At 44.3% G+C, this 22887-nt stretch overlaps 1 protein-coding gene across 2 annotated transcripts; it reads right to left on the bottom strand.

Annotated features, from left to right (window-relative positions):
* Positions 1 to 22840, bottom strand: atp1a3b (ATPase Na+/K+ transporting subunit alpha 3b). 2 transcript variants are annotated; one of them, XM_030072981.1, is made up of 22 exons: positions 22465 to 22840; positions 9980 to 10093; positions 9274 to 9333; positions 8813 to 9016; positions 8444 to 8557; positions 7869 to 8003; positions 7622 to 7739; positions 7077 to 7345; positions 6577 to 6775; positions 6185 to 6429; positions 5786 to 5978; positions 5044 to 5219; positions 4760 to 4896; positions 4488 to 4638; positions 4069 to 4237; positions 3154 to 3308; positions 2909 to 3032; positions 2526 to 2671; positions 2296 to 2426; positions 1935 to 2036; positions 1709 to 1800; positions 1 to 1585 (listed from the first exon to the last, which is right to left on the bottom strand). In XM_030072981.1, exons 1-22 carry the CDS (start codon positions 22468 to 22470, stop codon positions 1557 to 1559), a joined length of 3069 nt encoding a protein of 1022 aa, XP_029928841.1. In that variant the 5' UTR covers positions 22471 to 22840; the 3' UTR covers positions 1 to 1556. The 2 variants fall into 2 exon arrangements, with proteins under 2 accessions (XP_029928841.1, XP_029928842.1); XM_030072982.1 differs by having other exon boundaries at positions 9980 to 10054; positions 22465 to 22839.
* Between the last annotated feature and the right edge of the window lie 47 nt (positions 22841 to 22887).

Here is a 22887-nt window from a genome sequence, read left to right as displayed (position 1 = left end):
TTGTATTAAATGTTCTAGATGTTTTATTGGTGTTGATTTCATTTATTTCACACACATGTTCTACTAGTTGTGTATTTTTTTTCTTCAGTCTCAACCCCTACAGCCATCTGAGTTAGACCCAGCCTGAGGCTGCTGGCCCTTCACTGGCCTCCCACACACATTCACACAGAATGCAAGTCCTGGGTTGGACCAAGTCGTGCCAGGACCGGGACAAGGCCAGATCCTTGACCAGATCCAGTTCCAGACCCCAGGAACATGGATTCATCTTCACCACTCACCACATCACAGCACACCGCACCACATTATACCAGCACACCTGCAGTGATAGGAACCTGAAAGCCTCGGTTGCTGTCTCACGTCTCTTGGTAAAAACACAACCTAAAACCCTGCTCTGCTTTTATATTTTTTATAATGGCCTTCTGGAAAACCAGCAAAAAGAACTGAAACCAAACAAAAACACAAAGAGAGAGAGAGAAATGCATCTCACTCTTTTTTTCCTATCTCACCAATATTGTCGATGTTCTTTTTCATGAATGCCCTTCTTGAGCTGTTTATTTTCAACATGTGTCTTTTTATTGTTTCATTTAAATTCGGTATAGAATTATATAGATTTCCTAGAACACACAGAAAGATTGAGTGGTATCTTCCATCTGGGGGGTGTACTGTAGTAGTTATTAACAAGGACAATGGTTCACACAGTGCACACAAACAGAGACAAACGGGGCAGGAGGGAGGGGAGGGGAGGGGTGTGAGAGACGGAGAGGGAGGGAGGGAGGGACGGGACGCCATGGGGTGTGCTTTGTTATGCCTAAATGAGGAAAAGCAGCTCTCACATACCCCCCTCCCATCAGAGAAATAAAAAAAGACAAGTAAAATCACTGAAACCCCCCCCACCCCATATATTAAAAAACAACAACACTGTGGCCGCTGAAAACGGAGGAGAAGGAAAATGGACACAGTGAGAACGACGGAGAGATGACCACTCCTCTGGTCCCCCAGAGATGGGAGACGGAGGCGAGAGGTGGTGGTCGGAGTGGTGTCAGCGGTGGGATCTCACTTTGTGATCTGTATATCTGTGTGTGACTGGAGGACAAGCAAAGGGTTGGCGAAGGGGGAAAAGAGGGAGCAACAGAGGTTCAGAGAAAGAGGGTGAGCAGGGGAGGGCCGGGGAGGGGAAGGAGCTGGATGGCCCTTTTTTGCAGAGCATAGACACTCCCTTTGCATCTTAGCTCATTCAAATCTACATACACAATATGCAGCTGCCGTTTGGTAGATATATTGGTTTATGTACACAGCAGTGAGAGAACACATGCAAAGAGTATCATAGGAGATGGGGAGGACGGAGGAGGACAGGAGGGGGGGGGTCGATGTAGAAAGTTGTAAAGGTGCTTTTGCTGTTTTTAATCTTTGGGGCAGTTGTGATGAAAATTGCTTCAAAGCGGTTGTTGTCTTTACGGGGGCGGGGCATCTCGGGGTGCGTCTTGCCAAGGATGGAGTGACAGGGGGAGAAATAAGTGGAAGATGTCGGGGGTTTGAGTAAAGATGCTCTCCATCGATCAATAGTATGTCTCCTTTTCCACCCAACCTGCAGGGGAGAAGAGACAAAGGCACACAAAGAGAATTTGGGGTTAATTCAATATTTCCAATTAGCTCAAACTAGTTGAAGTCTTGCTGAAATGCTGTGTAATGGAGAGAGAAAGATACACACCTCCAGGGTTCCGGCGGAGGAGAAGTTTTCGAATTTCATCATAAACAAAGATGAGAAAACTATAGGGTAATGCACACAACCACCAGGTTGGCCTGTAGGAGGAAGGGAAAGTCCAAAAAGGAGTAAACATAACCAGGCGAACAGATAACAATGATATGCTTTCATATGGGACTAACTGTATATGTATCCATGTGAGCAAAAACCTCTGTGTGATAATGGCACTCACTTTAGTGGGTACATCCTGAGTGCCACATCCATGCCTGGGCAGTAGGACAGGAAGGCAGCCAGGGCTGTCTCCTCAAACAGGCCAAAGATCAAGATCTTGTTCCTAAGTTGAAAAAGACACAATAAGCATTAGACAGGCAAAAATGCAGGCAGCAATAAACTATTTTCTAAAGCGGGCCTTCAAATCAAATTATACGTCCTTGTGGTCTAAAATGAGACCTTGCAGTAATTGGCACAACAATAATCCTGCTATGATCAAGTATGGAAACATAATATTTAAGAGGTCACCTTACGAGACCACTTTAAGAAACATTTAAGATGTCACTTTACTTTAAGTACAGATTACAGTTCGTTTGACTCACCTCATGCCCTGCTGGAAGACAGAGTTACGCCTGGTCTTGCAGATGATGACATCAGCCCACTGCACAACCACAATACTGACAAAGAAGGCTGTGTGGCACGTGAACTCCACGATCTTTCTCTGCTCATACGTCTGAGGACATAAGGGAACAGATGGGAGTGAGAGACTGTGACACAGAGCAAAACCTACACAACTATATGCCTGCACCTGTAGAGACACTGCAATATGTACCCATTGTTGTCCATAGCTGTCTTCCAGGTCATTGACAGAGCGGTCATCCCAATTGAGTCTGATGCCTACAAGTATAGATGGCAGGAAACCATTCTCAGCCAGGATCACAAAGTAAGAGAAGAAGCCTCCAAGAGCCTGGATCATACCTGAGGACAAACACAGAGAGACAATGTCACAGACTTTGAAGTTTTCTAACTGCCTAATCAAAGCAGGGCACCTAGTTCAAAACATTTTCCAGCTGTTGCTGTTTCTTAGTGAGTGATAATGTGGGATAAAGTAGATTTTAACACAAAATTGCTTTTAGATGTCAAAAATCTAACTTTGATCCAGGGGACAAAACATTCACAGGCTTTTTCAGTGGTCCGTATCTTCACCCCACCTACCAATTTGTCCGTAGGCGATACTGATAAGCCTCTCATTCACCAGCTTGTCCCTGGCTGGGTTCCTGGGCTGACGCTTCATGATGTCGCTCTCAGCTGCTTCATAGGCCAGGGAGATGGCAGGAACCTGACGGAAGAGGGAAAATGTGAACTTTTTTTAACAGACGAACGGCATTCTAGTGTTGTATGATGTGCCAGATCAGTGTGAGCTCAGTTCAGCCATGTCTGTGTGTCTGATCAGCTCTCACCATGTCAGTTCCCAGGTCAATGCAGAGGATGGTGATGGTTCCCAGGGGCAGAGGGATGTTGACAATGATGAAGAGCAAGAAGGGGGTGATCTCTGGGATGTTGCTGGTCAGGGTGTAAGCAATGGACTTCTTCAGGTTGTCAAAGATCAGCCGGCCTGCAGGGAGAATATTGTCACATTATACACAAAGGCCTTGATTTCCTAAAACCATCAGTGGGATATTCAAATGTTGCCAGTGTTCAAAGTCAGCATTAAGCCCTGTCAGATTGAGTTTATGTAGTTGAGTTTTGCACACACTAAAAGTTTTGGCACACATTAATGCCTTTACTAAATCAGGGCCTGAGTCCTAATCTCTAGTTGGAACAATGTTGGGAGAGGCTGCATATTAATTTTCATAAAATATCTTCCACATTAACTTTTACTCGAGGGAGGTCCATGCCTCAGAGATGAAAGGCACTTGACAACTATTCTTTATGTGCTGAGTTTAAATCCTGCATATGATCAGTGTTGAAAGCCACTTTCCCTTGTGTTTCCTATACCTCTCTCCTACATTGTCCAGTTAGGAGTAAATGCGGACACCCAGTGGCCAGAAATGGTGATGTGGTCTAGAACTAGATGTCCCTGTGCTGGCCTAAGGCCAAATCTGTTATAATATCTATGGTGTTGACTCAGGTGATTACGGTACTTTTACTTTATCTGCAGAAAATGTTATTGTCAGATTAGCTTCTCTTACTTTCAACACAATACAACATTATGATTGACACTTATCACATTTATTTGACTCTTCATTTCCCATTCACCTCTTTTCCCCTTTATTTACTGTTTCCTATTTCCCAATTATAATCTCTTTATTAGTTCAATTGGCATCTGTCTGTCTGCTCTGTTCTGTTCTGTTCTGTTCTTCGCCTCCTCACACCTTCTTCCACTCCAGTGACGATGGAGGCAAAGTTGTCATCCAGTAGGATCATGTCTGCAGCCTGTTTGGACACATCGGAGCCTGAGATTCCCATGGCAACACCAATGTCAGCCTTTTTCAGGGCAGGAGAGTCGTTCACGCCATCACCTGTCACAGCCACAATGGCACCCTGCAAGAGAGGACAGAGCGATGAAGAGACACAGTGGCTCATATCACAACATTAAACACACTGCAGTAGTGTTGAAAAAACACCTCATATGGTACACATAAATGTGGATTAAGTGAATAAATGTTGTATAACTCCATCATGATGCCATCACTGCACAGATTAGCTCTCTATTGCCTATTTGTGGCACTCATACAAATACATGTGGTTCTATAAAACAATTTAGACAAAAACATTCCCCAAATGTTCCCACCTGTCTCTGGCAACCCTCTACAATGATGAGCTTCTGCTGTGGGGAAGTCCTGGCAAACACAATCTCTGTGTGGTTCCTCAGGATGTCATCCATCTGATCCTGAGACAGATCTTTCAGGTCTGTACCATGGATCACACAGGCCTTTGCATCCCTGAAAAGACATTGTCAAAGTCCAAACATAATGAAATATATATTTTATGACAGAAAAAACATTTTATGACATTTTATGTGCGCGTGTGTGTGTGCGTTTGTGTGCATTTGTCCCTGCTTACCTGGGGTTGACCTGGCTGACTGGGATGTTGAGACGAGCAGCAATGTCCTCCACTGTCTCATTGCCCTCAGAGATGATGCCCACTCCCTTTGCAATGGCCTTGGCTGTGATTGGGTGATCTCCAGTGACCATAATGACCTATAACATTGAAGGCAACAGAGATCACAACACGTCTCTATCCAAAAAGGTATTTAAAAGACACATTTTGTGTTTGGAATCAAAATTGTATGATCTAACACTTGAATGACTACAAGGATTGAATGCATTCAGATTGAAAGAGCTCACCTTGATACCAGCAGATCGGCATTTTCCAACAGCATCAGGCACAGCAGCACGAGGTGGGTCGATCATGGACATAAGGCCAACAAAGCAAAGGTTGTCTGTCTGGAAGTTGACATCATCGGTGTCAAAGGCAAAGCCCTTGGGATACTGGTCCTCTGGCATTAGCAGGTGGCAGAAACCTGGAGGGAGCGGAGAGCTATAACTTAATTTGTTCTTTCAACACAAAAAGCAGCCTCAGGTGTTTTGTAAGTGTATGTGGTTGATGTGAGACTATGTCATGTAGGTCTACGAATAAATTCCTATCATCTGTCCCTGTCCCTACTTCATCTGGGCCAAACTCTTCCAATATTAAGGTTAGAGGGAAAAAAAATCTTCAACGGTGTTTTGCAAGGGTAATTATGTGCAGCTGAAACAGGATGTTGGGGGTCATATCTAACATGGGTAGGCACTGTTTGAGAAGTGCTCAAAAATTCAAAAGTGATAATCACCAAAATCGAGTGTGTTGTTGTGCTGTGCATTTTGTGCATTGTGTGCATTTTTTGGAGGACAAAAAATGCACCACTACATTATGTTCCCACTGGTGTAATAAAATGCTGCAAAGTTGCAGATTTCATATGATGAGAATGGGAGTGAGAGCCTAAAATTGTAAACTTTTTTGGAATTGATTATTAAATGTGTATATGTCATAATATGCACAATTAACTAAACATTTGCTCTCTCCACCTGTCCTTCTATCAATGCTCACCCAGCACTCTCTCTCCCAGTCCTCCCAGCTCCATGTAGGCATTCTGGAAAGCTTCTTTCATCTCTTCGTCCATAGGCTGCTCCTTGCCCTGCAGCAAGATGGTCGAGCAACGGTCAAGGATCCTCTCAGGGGCTCCCTTCATCACCAGCAGGTAGCGGTTGTCATTGGGGTCTTCTGTCTCATGCACTGAAAGCTAATGATGGAGAAAAGAAAAGACAGTGACAGTTATAGCACACTAACAGTCTTGTATCATGTTTATTGGTGTTGTTGATAAGTTTTGGAAAGGTTGCTATCTGAAAAGGTTTTTTTTAGAGTGATAGTTTATGTTTTTTAAAGTGTTTAAATCATATTTAATGTGCACAGTCACAGTTCACCCTGTGTAGACTGTGTGTTACGTACCTGGTATTTGTTGGTGGAGTTGAAGGGGATCTCGGCCACCTTCTTATTCTTGTCCCTCATCGCCCTGACAGAGCCACAGGACAGCTCGATACACTTCAGCAGGGCCGACTCAGAGGCATCGCCAGCCACGTCTCGTTTCAGGATGGGCAGGGACTCCTGGCCTGCTTTGAACTGGGCACGGTTACACAGGGCAGCAATACGAGCCAGAGCTACCCATGTCACTGAGCTCTTGTCAAAAGAGGCACCTTGAGAAGAAACAAAAAAGTGTACCATAAATATTTATTTGGCACTCACACTAACAGTAGGTATCTGATACTTTTTATATTGTGCGCATATTTTGGACAGCAGAGGTGTCTGTTTCCCTAGACCCCTTTGACCCTCCATCCACTAACCAGACTGGTCTTCGGTGGTGTCAGCCTCGTGGATCTGGTTGTCGAACCACATGTGAGCCACGGTCATCCTGTTCTGGGTCAGGGTGCCTGTCTTGTCAGAGCAGATGGTGGAGGTTGAACCCAGGGTCTCTACGGCTTCCAGGTTCTTTACCAGGCAGTTCTTCTTGGCCATACGCTTGGCAGTCAGAGTCAGACACACCTGGAGGGAAATATAACATATTAAATCATGTTCAAGATCCTTACTGTTAATTTACTTGATGTGTCAGCCACAGCTAGCAGGGAAGCAGGCATAAAAAAAAAGTTTATTCTGTTTCCTGATGTTAAGTAAAACAGCCTAAACTGGAGAAAAGATTATTTTGTGAGAAAGGTAGATAACAAACACAAAAAGATAAACTGTAAGAAAGAAATAAAGATCTGGAAAGTCACCATGGTTTAACAAAAGATACCAGTAGCTTACTACTATTTAGAAACAAGTGTAAAGTGTGTATTGATCCACGTACAGTGACAGTAGCCAGCAGCCCCTCAGGCACATTAGCCACAATGATGCCGATGAGGAAGATGACAGCCTCCAGCCAGGTGTAGCCCAGGATGAGGGCCAGGATGAAAAAGGTCACACCGAGGAACACAGCCACACCTGTGATGATGTGAATAAAGTGCTCAATCTCCTTGGCGATGGGGGTCTTGCCAGTCTCCAGGCCAGAAGTCAGAGTAGCAATGCGGCCCATGACAGTGCGGTCTCCAGTGTAGATCACGATGCCACGTGCCGTGCCTGGGTTGGGAGATACAGGAAAAATATAATGTGCAGATACCATTTGTGGTGCACCAAGCAGTGTCATTTTTTTTTTACACTGGCACTGTTTAAGAATAATCATAAATATATAGTCTGTTTTTCTGTATTGGATTAAAACCAACATTTGTAGATCTGCTTTTATTTGTGCGATTTATCAGCTGCCTCACAATAGTGGCTTTAAATCCACCTGCAGGTATTATATGGATGTACATTAGTTAATAATAGCATCTGGCAACATTGCCATGGTTACTATACCTTCCACACAGTTGGTGGAGAAGAAAGCAATGTTACGGGTCTCCAAGGGGTTGTCATGGGTACAGTCAGGTGACCTGTTCTGAGGCTCTGATTCGCCTGTTAGGGAGGAGTTATCCACCTATTGAGGAACAGAAAAAAGTAGTTAATGTGAGAATCAAGTTATATCAAGTTATGTGTGTGTGTGTGTGTGTGTGTGTGTGTGTGTGTGTGTGTGTATGAATGTGTGTGTGAGTATGAATGTGTATACCTTGCAGCCATGTGCAGAAACCACCCGGATATCGGCAGGGACCCTGTCTCCTCCTTTCACCTCAATCAGATCTCCAGCAACCACCTCCTCAGCATTGATCTGGACCTTTTCTCCCTCACGGATCACCAATGCTTGCTGCAGGAATAAAGCAGAGACACACACATATATCGGATACTACTGGAGGAAGAGTGTGCATCAGAATGTGAGTTGTTAGAGGAGGCAAGAGAGACCTTCTCTAACCATTTATCTGAGAAAGTTATTATCATATTATGCGACAGACAATACCAGGGAGATTCATCAAGTCTCTATGTAAAAGTTCAGTATCAGCGTATGCATAAATAATACTGTCACATATTATTAAGTAAAGCTTTGGAAATATTAATTTCAAGGCTACAGGGCAGCAGGTTTCATGTTCCAACTGTAACTGATTTTTGACAGAAATAAAGCTCTCCAGATACAGAAAAAAGGGGTGAAAAAGAGCAAAACATGTCAATGCAAAGCCACCCTGTGTTGTCTGAAGTAGACGAAATAGACGCGATTGCTTCTTCTGATGCTTGATGGACACAACAGTTTACCTGGGGCACCATGTTCTTGAAGGACTCCATGATTTTAGAGCTCTTGGCCTCCTGGAAGTATGAGAAGCAACCGGTGATGATGACGACAGCTGTGAGCACGATACCTAGGTACAACTGAAGAGAGAGAGAGAGAGAGAGAGAGAGAGAGAGAGAGAGAAAGAACAGTCAAACACATTAAAGGGTGGGCTGTGTGTGTGTGTGTGTGTGTGTGACATAACTGGCTTGCCGAGGTGTTATTGAGATTTGCACTACAGAATCAGAAGTGTGACTGATGTGTTAATGAGGTGTAGATGGACCAGCTGTGCATATGTGCGTGTACAACGTGTGTGTGTGTGTGTGTGTGTGTCTTTGTGTGTGTGTGGCACTCACATTGTCTCCTGCAGGGTCGTCCTCAGTGGCTGCCTGGATGGCGTAGGCCAGGAAGCAAAGGATGGCACCGGTCCACAGCAGGATGGAGAATCCACCAAACAGCTGGCGACAGAACTTGACCCACTCCGGGGTGGTGGGAGGAGGAGTGAGAGCATTGGGACCGTCCCTGATCAGAAACTCTGCAGCCTTGGCATTGGTTAGTCCCTGCAGGGAGCAGAGAGGAGATGAGATGTTGAGTCATAAACAGAGAGGGGGGTAAAAGAAATATAAGTTTGCTACATAACTTTGCTGACAAGCTTGTAACAAGCCATAAACCCACATTTAAAAAGTGTTTCTCTTGTCAGGCTTTGAGGGGTGATCAAACAGAAAGACCCTAATACCACCTAGTGGCCTCTTGCTGGAAAAACAGGCCTTACAAGCTGTAGATGGACAACATGGAGATCACACAAAAAAAAACTCACCTGGACAATATCGGTCTGGTATTTCCTGCATACTTCCTCTACAGACATTTTGTGTTCCGTCTGAAAAAGAGAGAGGGAGCATGACAATTAGTATTCTGACAGTGTTAGTACTGGCTGTTACTTTCTGCGTGCAAGGAAATATTACGATGTATAAAAAACTGGTCCAGATTAAAATAGCATGCTATTGTGTACTGAGAAACTCAGAGTGTTGTACTTTGAGTTTTTAAAATATATTTTTAGAGAATTCATTGACAAATTGACAAATGATGTGATTAGAATTCACTACATGCATGCATTTCACCTGAGGGATAAGAGTATCAGGACAGCCAGGTATGGTGTTCTTGCTGTTCTGTGTCTTGAACTGACGATCTCCCGATTACAAGTCACCCCTCTTACCACCAAAAAATTCATTCTTTTGGCCTGTATGGGGAAGATTTCCCTCTCTCCAACAGGTTTGGGGTCAACTCACTTTTAATCACTATATCCTGCAAGAGGATGTTCTTCAAAAGGTGCAAATCATTTGCTCCGAAAACATCCTCACACCAAAATGTAAAGAAATTACGGGCAGCAGATATATCATCATTAATGAGTGAATGTTGTCATCCGTCTTCAGCTAATTGGATCAAAAGTGAATTGGCCTCAATTTTGCTTGTCATCAACATTTTGTTCCACAAAAGTAAAAGGTAAGATTAAGAGTGTTACTTACAATGGGCACTTCCTTCTTCAGGTCATCCATATCCTTGCCCCCCTTCTTCTTCTTGGGGGAGCGGTCATCTTTGTCCTGTGTGGTGGCAACGCGGTAACTGTCTGACCGCCCATACTACAGACACACACACATGTTTTACACATGCCTTTGGACTAGATTGAGGAGAAAGTGCTCTGTCTGTCTCCGCTGGCCTTGTACATGAGTATAATGTTAACTGCAAACTGTGCTTTAATTCAGAAACTGTTTCACATGCCCTAATTGTCCTGAAAGCTGTCTCGCCTTGTATTTTAAAAGCCCTTATCAAGCACAGACAGAAACTCCAAAAAGCCACTGGGCTTTAATGAACTGCCCTTGAGAATTTTCAATTTCATTGTACAGTAAATAAAGTTGTCTCCCTCTGAAGTGGCCTGGTGTAGCCTGCATTTCTCAAATAGCGATAATAATGTCACTTACAGGTTAATCAGTGGAGGACAAAGACACTGGATTAAAAGTGTGAATATAAAACAATATATATCAAAAGAATAACTGAAAAAAGAGCATGTATTACCCTGGAAGCTCTTTTTGTTGCTGAACAGTAAGCATCTACATTCAGAATGCACTCTCACCACACAAGTACATTAAAGCTTTCGCCTGTGGTCTGCTAAGCCATATCCATTTGATCTCCAATGATCAAATGACTCTCACTCTTCAGTCCACAACAAACAGACTGATGGACACATCAAAACATAATCAAGTGCAAATGGTTTAACCTGCGGGTTTTAACTAATCATTTCCTGGTCTTTTTCATCTGTCTGTCAGTATAAAGGACCTAAAAGAGAGAGAGATAGCGCAGACGGACCAAGTCATCAAAGACTTCCAGATTAGACTCTGGTGTGTTCTACTCGATTAGCTCGGATACATCAGCATTACTTTGATGTAAGGAAGATTAAACAAGAAAGATGCATGACACGCAAATGCGCAAACACACACACACACACACACATAAACACATGATAAATTTCGTCTTTTGGTTGACTGCATTGTCCTCTGTCCCCGCTACCCTCTCCTTATTACTATCTCCGTTTTCGTAACTATGGTATATCTGCCTGTGACTGAAATTGCCCTGTGCTGTCAAACTAGACATGGGCGGCCTATTAATAACCCTGAGATTCTCTCGTCTCTCTTCGCATATTGTTGGTCTTGTAGGTCTATGACTGTAACTCTAGCCTTGTGTCATGGAGGAGAGGAGCCTGACCGCTGAGCTGCATCAATACAAATGTCCCTGATCAGAGGTCAAAAGTGACATGGAGATCCAAAATGACTCCGAGGTGGCCTGCATGGGTCCCAGTGGACAGGCCCCTCATTGAGCACAGCCATCAAGGAAACTGCCCTTAGTGGCAGATCAATGAGGTTAGGTTTACAATGATAGCTGAGAGCAGGGGATTTAGGCATAAAGTACACAGCTGGTGAATGGATTATCAATGGCACCACTGTTCTTAATTTAGGGCTAAGGTATAGCTTGGATCAAAAGGTCAATAAATGAGGTGAAAGGTTAAGATTTCATTGATGATTTCATATGAGTGGTCGAGGCTGTGTGTCTAGCAGAGCATAAAACCACCTGTAAGCTGAAATCTTTTGGAACAGAACAGGCTCCCTCTACTGGCAAAACTAGTTAATAACATTTTCAGGCCTACCATATACTGAGCACATTTGTACAGGAAATTTGAATTTGATTAACAATTTAGCAACTGAACTAACCCAATGCCAATTTCACCTTAGGAATGAGGTCTGACCTTTTGCATGATAATATGGTTTCACATGAATGATATGACTAAGAGTTTCAAAACCAATCTAATATATTTGTTTTTTCCTGTTTGCCTTTATCTCAGAGGGAAAAAAAACCCTCAAAACCATAGTTATATACTTCATGATAAGATATATGAACTGAAATACAGGAGAAAGATACAAGATACAATCACTTCCTCCCAAGCAGGGAGGGTTGCTATCTTTTACAGGCCTGTAGTGAAAACATCATGAGCCTGAACATATGGAAACTATTATTCTTCCTATGCAAGATCACTGAAGCCCCCCATTTTGTATTCTCCCTAAGAGATAAGGTTAAAGAAGACCTAGAGAACCTGCTGGGCCCAAGCCTGACAGAACCAAGACACCAAAATTCTGTAATAATATGAGTAAATGATAAATTAAAAGTCACTTTACTCTCACAATGCACCCAAATCCTCTACACACTTTGGTTAACAGAAGCACACACCTTAAGAGAACAAAAAGACATGCTCGCTGATAAAGATGAGATAAACATTCCCCCTGCAAGATGTAATTATAGTGCTGTTTTGTATGACTGTTGGCTTGGCTGTGTGTCTGGCATCTCTGTCTGTGGTTAAAAGAACCTGTATTTCTGGTTCCTCCTCATTGTCACAACCTAATATATCATGGAAAACAACAAAACATGTCGTTCACAACTCTCACTGATATAACCGTAGGTTGTGAATTGACCCTTTTTGAATTCAAAGCTTACAATGAAAACATTCAGTCGTGTGTCAGGTACAGAATCACTGGGAGGGAACTGATTGAATTGATTGCAAACATCCACACAGACACACACACACACTCAAATACACATGTCGAGCATCAAAAGAGCAGGTGAGCAAGCTCTCACTGCAGCAAGACCAAGCAGGCCTAATGAGCCAATGGCTCCACAGAGCGGGGACTGATGCAGTGGAAAAGTACTGCCGGTCATCCCCTCCGAGACAGACCCTGCTTCTGTGTGTGTGTGTGTGTGTGTGTGTGTGTGCGAGAGAGAGAGAGAGACTGTGTGTGGGCGTATGGGTGCTTACATATGTGTAATATCCACACATTATTCATGTTTGATTAAGGGAATAAATGGTCACCAGCGCATGAGAGCAAATATAGAAAAGTTACACAAATACGTTCTAATCAAGAATCAATCAGGCATTATAATTTCCAATTAGACAGAGTGCCAGGTGGGCCAGTGTCTTTATACCAGTGCAGGTATAAAGTTGTAATCTGGGTTGGTTTTTCCAGAGGATGAATGAACGCTGCAGATACACATTTTGTGAGCATTGTTAGCTCGACAGCACACCTGCTCCTATGAACATATGCAAACACAAATCGGGAATATCTTTCTTTTTCTGTCACACACACACGCACACACACACACACACACACACAGACAAAGAGGTGGTTGGCACAGAGGTGGAGACAAGTGCCGCACAACGCGATATCTGGTGAAAGGCAGAGTCAGAGAGATGGATGGAGGGGGTGGAAGACAGACATGCAAAGAGAGACAACAGTGGGAGGTGAGAGGGAGAGATGGATATCAAGGCAGGCAGATGGAGAGCGAGAGACAGGCGGCGAGGAGCTGTTGTCACCCTTCTCTCATGCTTCTAATTAGATATTGACCAGCCGTCTTTGTCTACTCAGTGTTTGACTCACGGTGACCCCACTCTAATAGATTGCACAACCTCTCGTGGTGTGTGTGTCGCTGCGGTTGTGTCTTTTCATACTCTAATAGATTATACCCTCAGTCTGAGTTGTCTGTACTTGCAAAAGTGCATAAGTGGGTGTGAATGTGTTTATATTAGCCAGCGCCTCCGTTTCAGAAGGAGCAATTGTTGCTTCATGTTTTGTCGTTCCGTGCATACCTGAGTTGCTTGTGTATATTTGAATGCAGACAGGTGTGCCTGTGTGTGTGCATTTGTCAGCCACTCAATCATCAATGACATAGGACAACCCAGTCAGCCTCTTCGTTCCCTCCCTCATCCCCCACTCCCCTAATACCTCACAAAATGCGTCTTGCCAGTTTTTATGTTGCTAACATTTGTCTGGATTAACAGGAACAATTTCTTGAGCTGTACGCCTTTAAGTTTGTCTCACTTTGGGTCTAGTCTGTTCCTCTTCAGTGTATCTGTCTTTAAATCTGTCAGTGTTATCTCTGTCTCATGAGAAAAAACAATCTGCTAGTGGGATGTGATAATACCATTTGTTTCCAAAGCCAATCAGTTTCTTTCAGGATTTTTCCTAAATCTAGTGTAATTTCTCTTAATACTAGTGTGTTGCTCTGCCTTATTCTGTTTCCACATATTTATACTTACTAGCATTTTTTAAATGAAATTTAAGAGAGATTTGAGATTAAATGTGTGTGTGTGTGTGTGTGTGTGTGTGTGTGTGTGTGTGTGCATAAGCACGTGCGTGTGTATTCAGCCTGCACTAGGCCTGCCTCATGAAAGGTTGGCCAATGTAATGAGTTCCCTCTGCGCTCAGGAAGGAAACAGAGACTTGTGGCTGGAATTACAGACCCTTGCTCTCCCACAGACACAAACACAGAATGATGGACAGACTGACGTGCCGGACAGACATACACTCTTCCTCTTGCTGACAAGAATCTAGAAACAGTGGATGCTTTGCTATGGATTACATAATGTTATCATTCATATCCAGTCATGTAATGGTTTGCTGAAACATGGATAAAATATATATTATTAGAACACATGTACCCTGCACTAGGAATTTAAATAATAATAATAATAAAAAAATAAACTATCAAAACTCTTACAAGGCTAAGTAAATGGCATAGGAGAAATGGGTAAAGCAAGGTTAGATGGATTTTCCCTTGCCAAATTTGGTTGTATCTATATTGCTGATGCATCACCTCCTTTGACTTTATTATAGGCCAATGTGCAGGTTTGCTGAGGCGAGTCCACTGAAACCTCACAGTTTGTGAACAACTTTGATGGTAACCATGGTGACCGATGTGGCCAATGGCCCGGTGACGAAACTCAGCCTCATACTCTAGGATCCCCTGACGTGATCCGGGACGAGTAATAATTAATGCACCTGTAACTGGACACTGTATTCACTGCTGTATAACACAGACAGGCCATTGATTGAACGAATTAGTGTGTGTGAGCCTGTGTATTTATCTGTTTATGTGCTGTGAAAGTAAAGTGACTTTAACTTATCATTACATCATTACATGAATTTTGTGTCTTGGCTCCGTCTGGCTTGGGTCCAGCAGGTTCCATGCCCTTTAACTTCTTACTAAGGGAGAATACAAGGTGGGCTTTGGTGGTCCTGCAGAAGGGAGACGAATAACTTCCATATGTTCAGGGTGATGTTGAAGAATACAGAGGAATGCGACAAAATTCAGCTAATTATATTTGTCTTCAACCCTATACACAGTAAGATAAGAACTCCTCTGTTCTCGGATTGACTCACCAGCCAACTAAGGTGACTTGTTTGTACATTTCTCCTGTATTGCGCAGTATAGGTATTTTTTAAATTTATGTATTTAATTTTTTTTAATAATCAACTATATAACTCTGTGTTATGTGTGTTTATTTCTCTTTGAGATAAGGTAAAGGACAAAAAAATTCAGTGCCTGTGTGTGAGCAGAGGTGAGTCATTGTGTTGGCTACGGTCTGTTACGTGCAGTCTACATGCACTGCGGCAGAGGGATAGAAAGAGACGGAGAGAGAGAGAGAGATTAAGAGTGAATGACAGAGAGAGACCTGGTGATTGTGAAATAATACGGTGAGACAGAGAGATGAGAAACAATTTAAAAACATTCAATTGAATGAAGGACTTGTCAAAATGCTCCCAAAATGTTCACTGACAGTCAATACGTTCTATATTCATAATTTCTCTTGTCAGAGATCTGTGACTGGAACCAAGTGATAGTTTTCTGTAATGTTGAGCTCATGCTGCATCCACTGACTAGCATGTTCAGCCAAGGAGCGGCTGAAGAGAAAGTGCGGTGATGCCAGGTGAGTCAAGTACAGCAGGTCAGGGCCTGCCCAGTGATAGCGGGTCTGCCAGGGACAGGGTTGTGGCACCGCACTGTCTCCTCTTGTTGCACGCAAAGAGATAAACTGACTCCCGAAAGCGGAAGAACTGATACACAGATATACAGAGGCACAGAAGGAGAAGTACAAATAATGTGGAACTGCTACAAGGAAGTGGTTTGAGGGAGGTGGAAAAAACACCAGGCTTCACGTAGAGTACAGTACACTCATTAAAGCCTCCCACAAACACCGTAGACAGAAGCGCCACTTTGTCACATTTGCATATGACTCTACACTTCCACTCGGCAGAGCAGCCGTGTACACTGATCACATCAGCTCGTCCATATGCACTGATCATGTGACAGGCCTACATCACTGCTTTATTTTGTGTTTTCCTTTTAAGAAAAAGAGCTAAGAATTAAAACAATATACTGTTACAGAGCACCATTTCAACAGGAGACTCTAAGTAAAAGGTACTTTCTTAATTATGTTTTTAAACAAATTTTGTGCCACATTTATGTTTCCTGTGTCTTACTCATACAATTAGCAAAATTTAAAGCCAACCCGGTGATGCTCGAGAGTCTCACTGGAACACAGTTGTTGCACATTATTGTCAGAAGAGACGCCTTTAAAGGTTGGATTCCAAGTAAATGGTTTTGGAAGACTTATGCATAAAAGTAAGATATCTTGATGTATTTGTTTTAAACAAAGTTTAAACTTTCAAACAAATAATATTAGAAATATATGTGTGCTCATCCTTCTTGGCCTGTCTTGTGGTTCAGTGAGAGTGTCTGGAGGCTGCAGAGCAAAAGTCCTCCATCTCCAGTCTGGCCCGATATCTGCCTCGATGGACGGCTCTAATGACAGACTGATCGTGATAGGTCACATCCCAGTGGGCTGGATGCTTCAGGCCACTCATAGGCCAACATCTCACTCTTTCTCTGTGAGCGGGTATGAAGAAATGTTTTTTTTTTTTTGTGACTGTCTGTCTCTTTGTCTCTGTCTGAGGCAAAGATTTGCTGTACTTGGATGTGTAACTTTTTGTTGTTATTTTGTTAACTTACTAGGTTCAGTTTAAGACACATACCACGTTATTGTGATATATTGTGTTTGAATCTGACCGGGGACCTATGTTGCCTGTTATCCCCCTCTATTCTGCGCTTTCATGTCCATCTCCACCCTCAACTATCCAATAAACTGAAATTAAAAAGAAGAAAGAAATGCATTTTTACTATGTGTGAGCAGTGGGTGTTAAAACATGGGCTCATCAGTTTATGAACTTCTGCATCTGTGGTTGCGTGCCTGTATTTGTGTGTGTGTGTGTGTGTGTGTGTGTGTGTGTGTGCGTGTGTGTTTGTGTGTGACCTTGGAAGGGCCTTGGGCCATCTGCTGTTTCCTGCAGCAGGATGGCAGGGCTCTGGGCCGCAGTAGGGGGGCTCAGGCTGGGGACTTGGGTACATGGCCGTTGGGATTAGCTAGTGTGATTACTAGTCTGGATTAGCCCACTATGGCTCTCTTTCTCTCTGTCTTTCTTCCTCTACTTCATCCCCTCGCTCTCTTTCTCTGGCCAATTAAAGTGGTTGATGGTGAGTACAAATGCTGAGCAAGCGACTCCATGGCCATACACCATTGTAATCTGATTAGAATTTGAATGCTTTATAGCACGACTGTCCAAGAAAATGTTGTGCTTATTCTGTTCATCTTTGGTAATGATGTTAATATTCCTAGTGTTATTATTTAACTAATACAATAGACCTAAAAGAAGTTTAGAGATGAGAGAAAAAGGGACTAACATGCATTGAGATTCCCCTGGAAGAAAGCAAACAGAAACCAGAATTGGCCCTGAGGTCATGCTCTTGCTATTGTTGTGCAGTGTATCCATTTACAGGTAAACACAGTACATCTAATGGATGGGTCTAATGGAATAGTATAAATAGATAAATGTAGATTAAAAAAAAAAAAAAAAAGATTCTGGCCGCTTAAGAGGACTAACAGAAATCTCAATCTCTCAAACACACACACACACACACACACACACACAAAGAGACAAAGGGAGATTATCTCTCTTTAGCTCTCAACTCATTTGTGTTGTGCCTCCACCAAAAAACTACAAATAAATAAAATCAAGAAACACAACGTAACAAAACCCAAATTGAAAATCCCAACGTAGGGTATTACCCCTCCTGTCATCTTTCCCTCCCTCCCTCTCTACTCTGTTCCCTCCTGCCCATCTGTCCATCCCTTCGTCATCCTGATCTGTTCATCCCACAGAGCCAAAATGAAGTGAGAGAAGTGACGTGCAGCTGTAGAGCTAGGTGTCCTCTGTCCAACCTGGGAGCTATGAAGGACTTACAGTGTGTGTGTGTGTGTGTATGTGTGTGTGTGTGTGTGTGTGTGTGTGTGTGTGTGTGTGTGTGTGTGTGTGTGTGTCTATGTGGTAGCCTAGTCTAGATTGGCATTGTAAATCTTTGTACGCTGGCATTTGGCATCTCGCCATGGTGTGAGAGGGGTTTGCCTGAGGTCTCCTCTGCTGGACACTGTCTCTCTCTCTCTCTAACACACACACACACACACACACACACAGTTGACTGAATGACAAACTGACAAACAGCCATCTGCATAACATCATCTTGTAGTTCATCATTCAATTCCAAATGTAATGGGTCTGCTTCTGTGTATCTGGATGGCATTATTCATCATCCCATTGAATAAGACAAGAGTGTAATGATATAATGTAACCACTAAACTTATCTGAAGAAAGATGTAACTGTTTCACTTGAGTGGTGACACGGCATCTAACAAAATACAGATCAATATACCTAAGTCTTGTCAAATTAATTGGTTTTGATTTTCACAAGAGGCCATTGTCCGTTGTGGCTTCCCCTCTGTTACTCCCTGTGCTTTGGTGTATGCGCACAGACACAGACAAAACACACACACACACACACACACACACACACACACACACACACAATCTCCAGGACAACACTCTGAATTAGTCATGTCTTTGTAGTCAGGCAACCTAACCCTTCTGAGTCTCTCTCAACATGGGAGACCATCAACACTCAACGCTGGAAAACTGCTGGCCATATTAATCACTGCACCTACAGTAACCTTGTTTTCTAGTGTGTATGAAGGAGACAGCGATGACCTTTACATTTTATTAGCCTGACACAATCTGCTACTGAGCTTAGAATAAAGCTCTGCCCTGCTAGCCTCACACTAGCATGCAGGGTAACTGCAGTATTTTAGCTGAGGCACTGGAGAAATCTGGACTCTGTCCTTCAGCAGGAATCTCACAAAGGACAATGTCCTCATTAGAGCAGAAATCTATTGATCAGAGATCCTCAATGAGTGGACAATGGAGCAGCATTTCCAAGGGTCACTAGTACGACCTAGTTTGACCTCTATAGGTCCTACGGCCTAAAAATCCCAGATGGCTTTGCTGTCAATAGGGCAGCTTCTGGCCATGCGGCTGATCAGATCGCGTGTGAACATGCTTTCCTATTGGCCCCCGCAACGTGTGGGACAGATCAGTCGTGGTGTGGTGCAGCCTATCAGCATCAGGCAGCAGGTGCAGTGGGGAGGGATGTGCAGCACTCTGCACCAAACTGAGGGCTGGGCCGCTGCAGAGGCCAGACACAACCAACTCCTGAATTACCTTGCACTAAAACCTACCTTCACCCCTCCCTGCTACCACTCTAAACACCTTAGTATTGCAAGAATAAAAGCGTACATTATTCTACAGCATCATTTTGTGACATGATGTGATGTAACAGTGCATCGGATCAATCTGCTACAGGTTATTCTGTACTAATAAAGGCCGGCCTCTCCTCTGCCACTGAAAGCAGCTCAACCACACCCATGGTGCCTAGCCGGTGTGACCTTCTGCTAAAGCCTCAGTGCCACTACCTTCATCTCTCTCTCTCTCTCTCTAATCCCCCATCTCTCCGGTGGCATCTGTGCCCCCTGCATCCAACCTCTCCAATAGTAATGACCCCCATACCCCCTAGTCAGTGTCCTGTGGAGATGACCCCACCCCTCCCTTCCCCATCCCATCTGTCTCCTGTCTCCGTGGTAACCAATCCCACAAAGCACAGCGAGAGGAAACAGGAGCCATGGTAATGTGAGCTTCAGGTCATTATCCTGTAACAGGATATACAGCCAGTCAGCCCTCCCCCTCCATACTCCTCTGTTCTTGCTCTCTCTTTCTCTCCACACCTGCACACCAGTCACTACTTATCTTGCCCTTCCTCTGACACTCTCTCCTCTCCCTCTCTCACTTGCTCTGGCGGTAGTGGCACCCTCCCCCTCTACGTGTCACGTGTCTGAAGGTGAAACACAGCGGTCATCCTGTGCGTGCGGCCCTCCATCAGCATCTCACTATACGTTCCTCCCTCACTGCAACATCACTCGTTGCACCAGTGCAGAAAAGAAAAGAGAGAGCAGCCAGGGAGGGAGGGGGTAGGAGGTGGAGGAGGGGGGTATGGAACTGCACACCACAGATATTTCCTTGGAGATGGATATGCCAAATTTAGAGTCATTCCCTGTGCCTCAGACAAAATGTACCAGTTGTCTCTCCCTACTATCCCTGACACATGCCCAAGTCTTGCTCTCCCATCACCTGCCTCTGGTCCCGGTCCTTCTGCGTGGCTCCTTGCACCAGCCTATCACAGCTCTTTACAGGGAATTTCCACACCGGAGGCCCCGCCCACCTTTTGACGCAGAAGGCGCGTCGCAAGCGATGCCCCCTGCGGCCTTGGGAAAGGACAGCTGGCAGTGCCACAGCACAGCGCGTCAGGCGTCAGTGCGCCAGTGCGAAAGTCGCGGGAGAAAAAGAGAGAACGAGAGAGACGGACTGTAGGTGACACAAGGGACATGTGATAACGAGGAACCCGGGACACTCATATTCTCTTACCAGGCGAGTGTCTGGAGACCTCTGGCATCTTTTGAAATGCCACGCTGCACACTCTGCCTACCCAACTTCAACACAGGCGTAGCACATGCGTAAGCACTTTTTTTTGCTCTCCCATCCCCTTTGACGCAGTGCCTGCCTCCTGATGCTGCCGGGTTCGCTTTCACATCTAAATGAATAGCCTGTCACCGACCGGCGCCTCTCATCTCTTCCCGAATTACATCTTGAACAAATCACCTGGGAGAGAAATCTAAAATGCAGGGTCCCCGTCGGCGCAGTGTGACCGCGATGACACCGGCTCGGGCTGCCTGCCTTTACAGCAGTGGATATCTATCTAGTGGTTATCTGCAGCGTCATGCAATCATATTAATTCACCCCACAGACCACTGTCGGAGATTAAACCCTACAAGTCCCTCCGCAAGATGATGATGGAGCAGAAATTGCGCAATAGCCCACCCTGACAGCCGCAGCATCTGCACCTCGTATTTCCCCCTAGCGATTAACTTTTTCTCTGGCCTCTGCTGAGGTTAATTTGTATGGCAACTGCATTAGCCCAGGTGTCTGTGTGAGAAAACAGATTAGATGCGTTTAATTGTTTGTCTGACCACATTTCAAGTTTTTAAAGTCATTTTGACAAGCGAAGCCCTCATCACCTATAGTGAACGGGGTGCATCTTTTTCTTTAATCTGTCGTATGTGCGCGTGTATGCGTGTGTGTGTGTGTGTGTTCACTGTCGGCGATTACCGAGTCCCTGTTATGTCACAAATTAAAGGGGAAATAAGCTGGTGAGGCGCTTATTCCCGGTAACCGCATTATGACGCATGGGTCACCGAGGCTGCCGAGGCTGAGACTCCTCCACTGATGCGGCGGGCTCAGCATCTGCTCGGTTCACCACCCGGCACTTTTCCTTTACCCAAGGCAAGTAGAGCGGCATCCGTGAGAGGGAAATGCCAGCGGTTTTAAAAACAGGAGAGGAAAGCAAAGGAGACAAGGGGACACAGGGGAGGTCACTGCTCCGCTGTGTACATTTCACATCCACGAAAACCTTAAATCAATGCACTCTGAAGCTTTAAAAATGTGGTAAAGTAAGTTTTAATACCGGCTGTAGCCTGATGATGGGTCTAATGAAAGATTTCTAGCATGCTCTCTCTCTCTCTCTCTCTCTCTCTCTCTCTCTCTCTCTCTCTCTCTCTCTCTCCGTGTGTCTCACGAGAGCTTTCTGTAAGAATAAACCGATTAGGCCTACCACGGCTGACAAGGTTATAGGCTAGTCAATGTAAGGCCTACCAGATTGTGCCAATCCACTCCCAACATTTGTCCCATATATGTTCCTGGCAAGCTCTAAACCAGACATTCTACTTTTTTAAACTTTTGCATCACTTTTATTAAAGATGTCAGTTGCGGGCCTATTTGGGTTGAGACAACTTGGGCCTATTTTCAATTCAAGAGAAAAAAAAAGTCTCCCTAAGTGAGCTTTAACAAGCTGCAGCACTTAAATGTCACTGCAGTTAAATGGCACTATGACATGAGCTATTGACAATTTGTCGCAGTCTAGGAGACCAAGGTAAAGCAAAATTCCGCATCAGAGTCAATGTCACTCCAACATACCGGTGCTCCACTTGAAAAAAAGAAAAGACATGACAGCTCATTTTCACGCCCTTTCTCGCCCGGAGCTGATTGTCAGAGTGTGATATTAGGCTACATCTCACTTCACAGGCCACTTCAGGTGGGCTACAACGCAGCTAAAAAGTTGGAAACGCCAGTCTTACCCCCATGTTGGCGCAGTCACTCTTCTCCTCTTAGGTGATGCAAAGCTTGAGAGGTGTCAACCCCTCAGGATGAATTATATCAAAATGTCTTGCCTTAAAAAACGCGACAAAAGACGTTGTGCTCAGTTTTTTCAAGGTTGCCAAAGATGAAAAAATGAGCAGCTAAAAGACGTCAGGGAAGTTACCTGGGATTGACAAAAGGGATTTGGGTGAAAATAAACTGACTGTCTCTCAAACCTTCAAAAAGGCTAGGCTACAATCTTTTTCCCCCCAGTGAGACGTCTTTCAAATGAAATGTTGCGGTCTCAAGCGGAGCATCACGCGAGGATGCGGGTCCTTCTTCTGCTCTCTGATACTTGCGGTGAAAGACCGGCGAAACTAACGAGCCGCACAACTACCTTTCTAGAACTTGATCTCCCTCCG

Source organism: Myripristis murdjan, chromosome 16 (genome assembly GCF_902150065.1).
Source record: "Myripristis murdjan chromosome 16, fMyrMur1.1, whole genome shotgun sequence".
NCBI lineage: Eukaryota > Metazoa > Chordata > Actinopteri > Holocentriformes > Holocentridae > Myripristis > Myripristis murdjan.
The sequence above is the reverse complement of the archived record's forward strand: the minus strand, read 5'-3'. Positions and strand labels throughout refer to the sequence as shown.

Coding starts and splice junctions, on each gene's coding strand:
- atp1a3b (XM_030072981.1), bottom strand. Junction 9,334..9,979: donor TGAAGAAGGAAGTGCCCATT/GTAAGTAACACT, acceptor TCTCTTTTTCAG/ACGGAACACAAAATGTCTGT. Junction 4,238..4,487: donor TAGAGGGTTGCCAGAGACAG/GTGGGAACATTT, acceptor CCTCTCTTGCAG/GGTGCCATTGTGGCTGTGAC.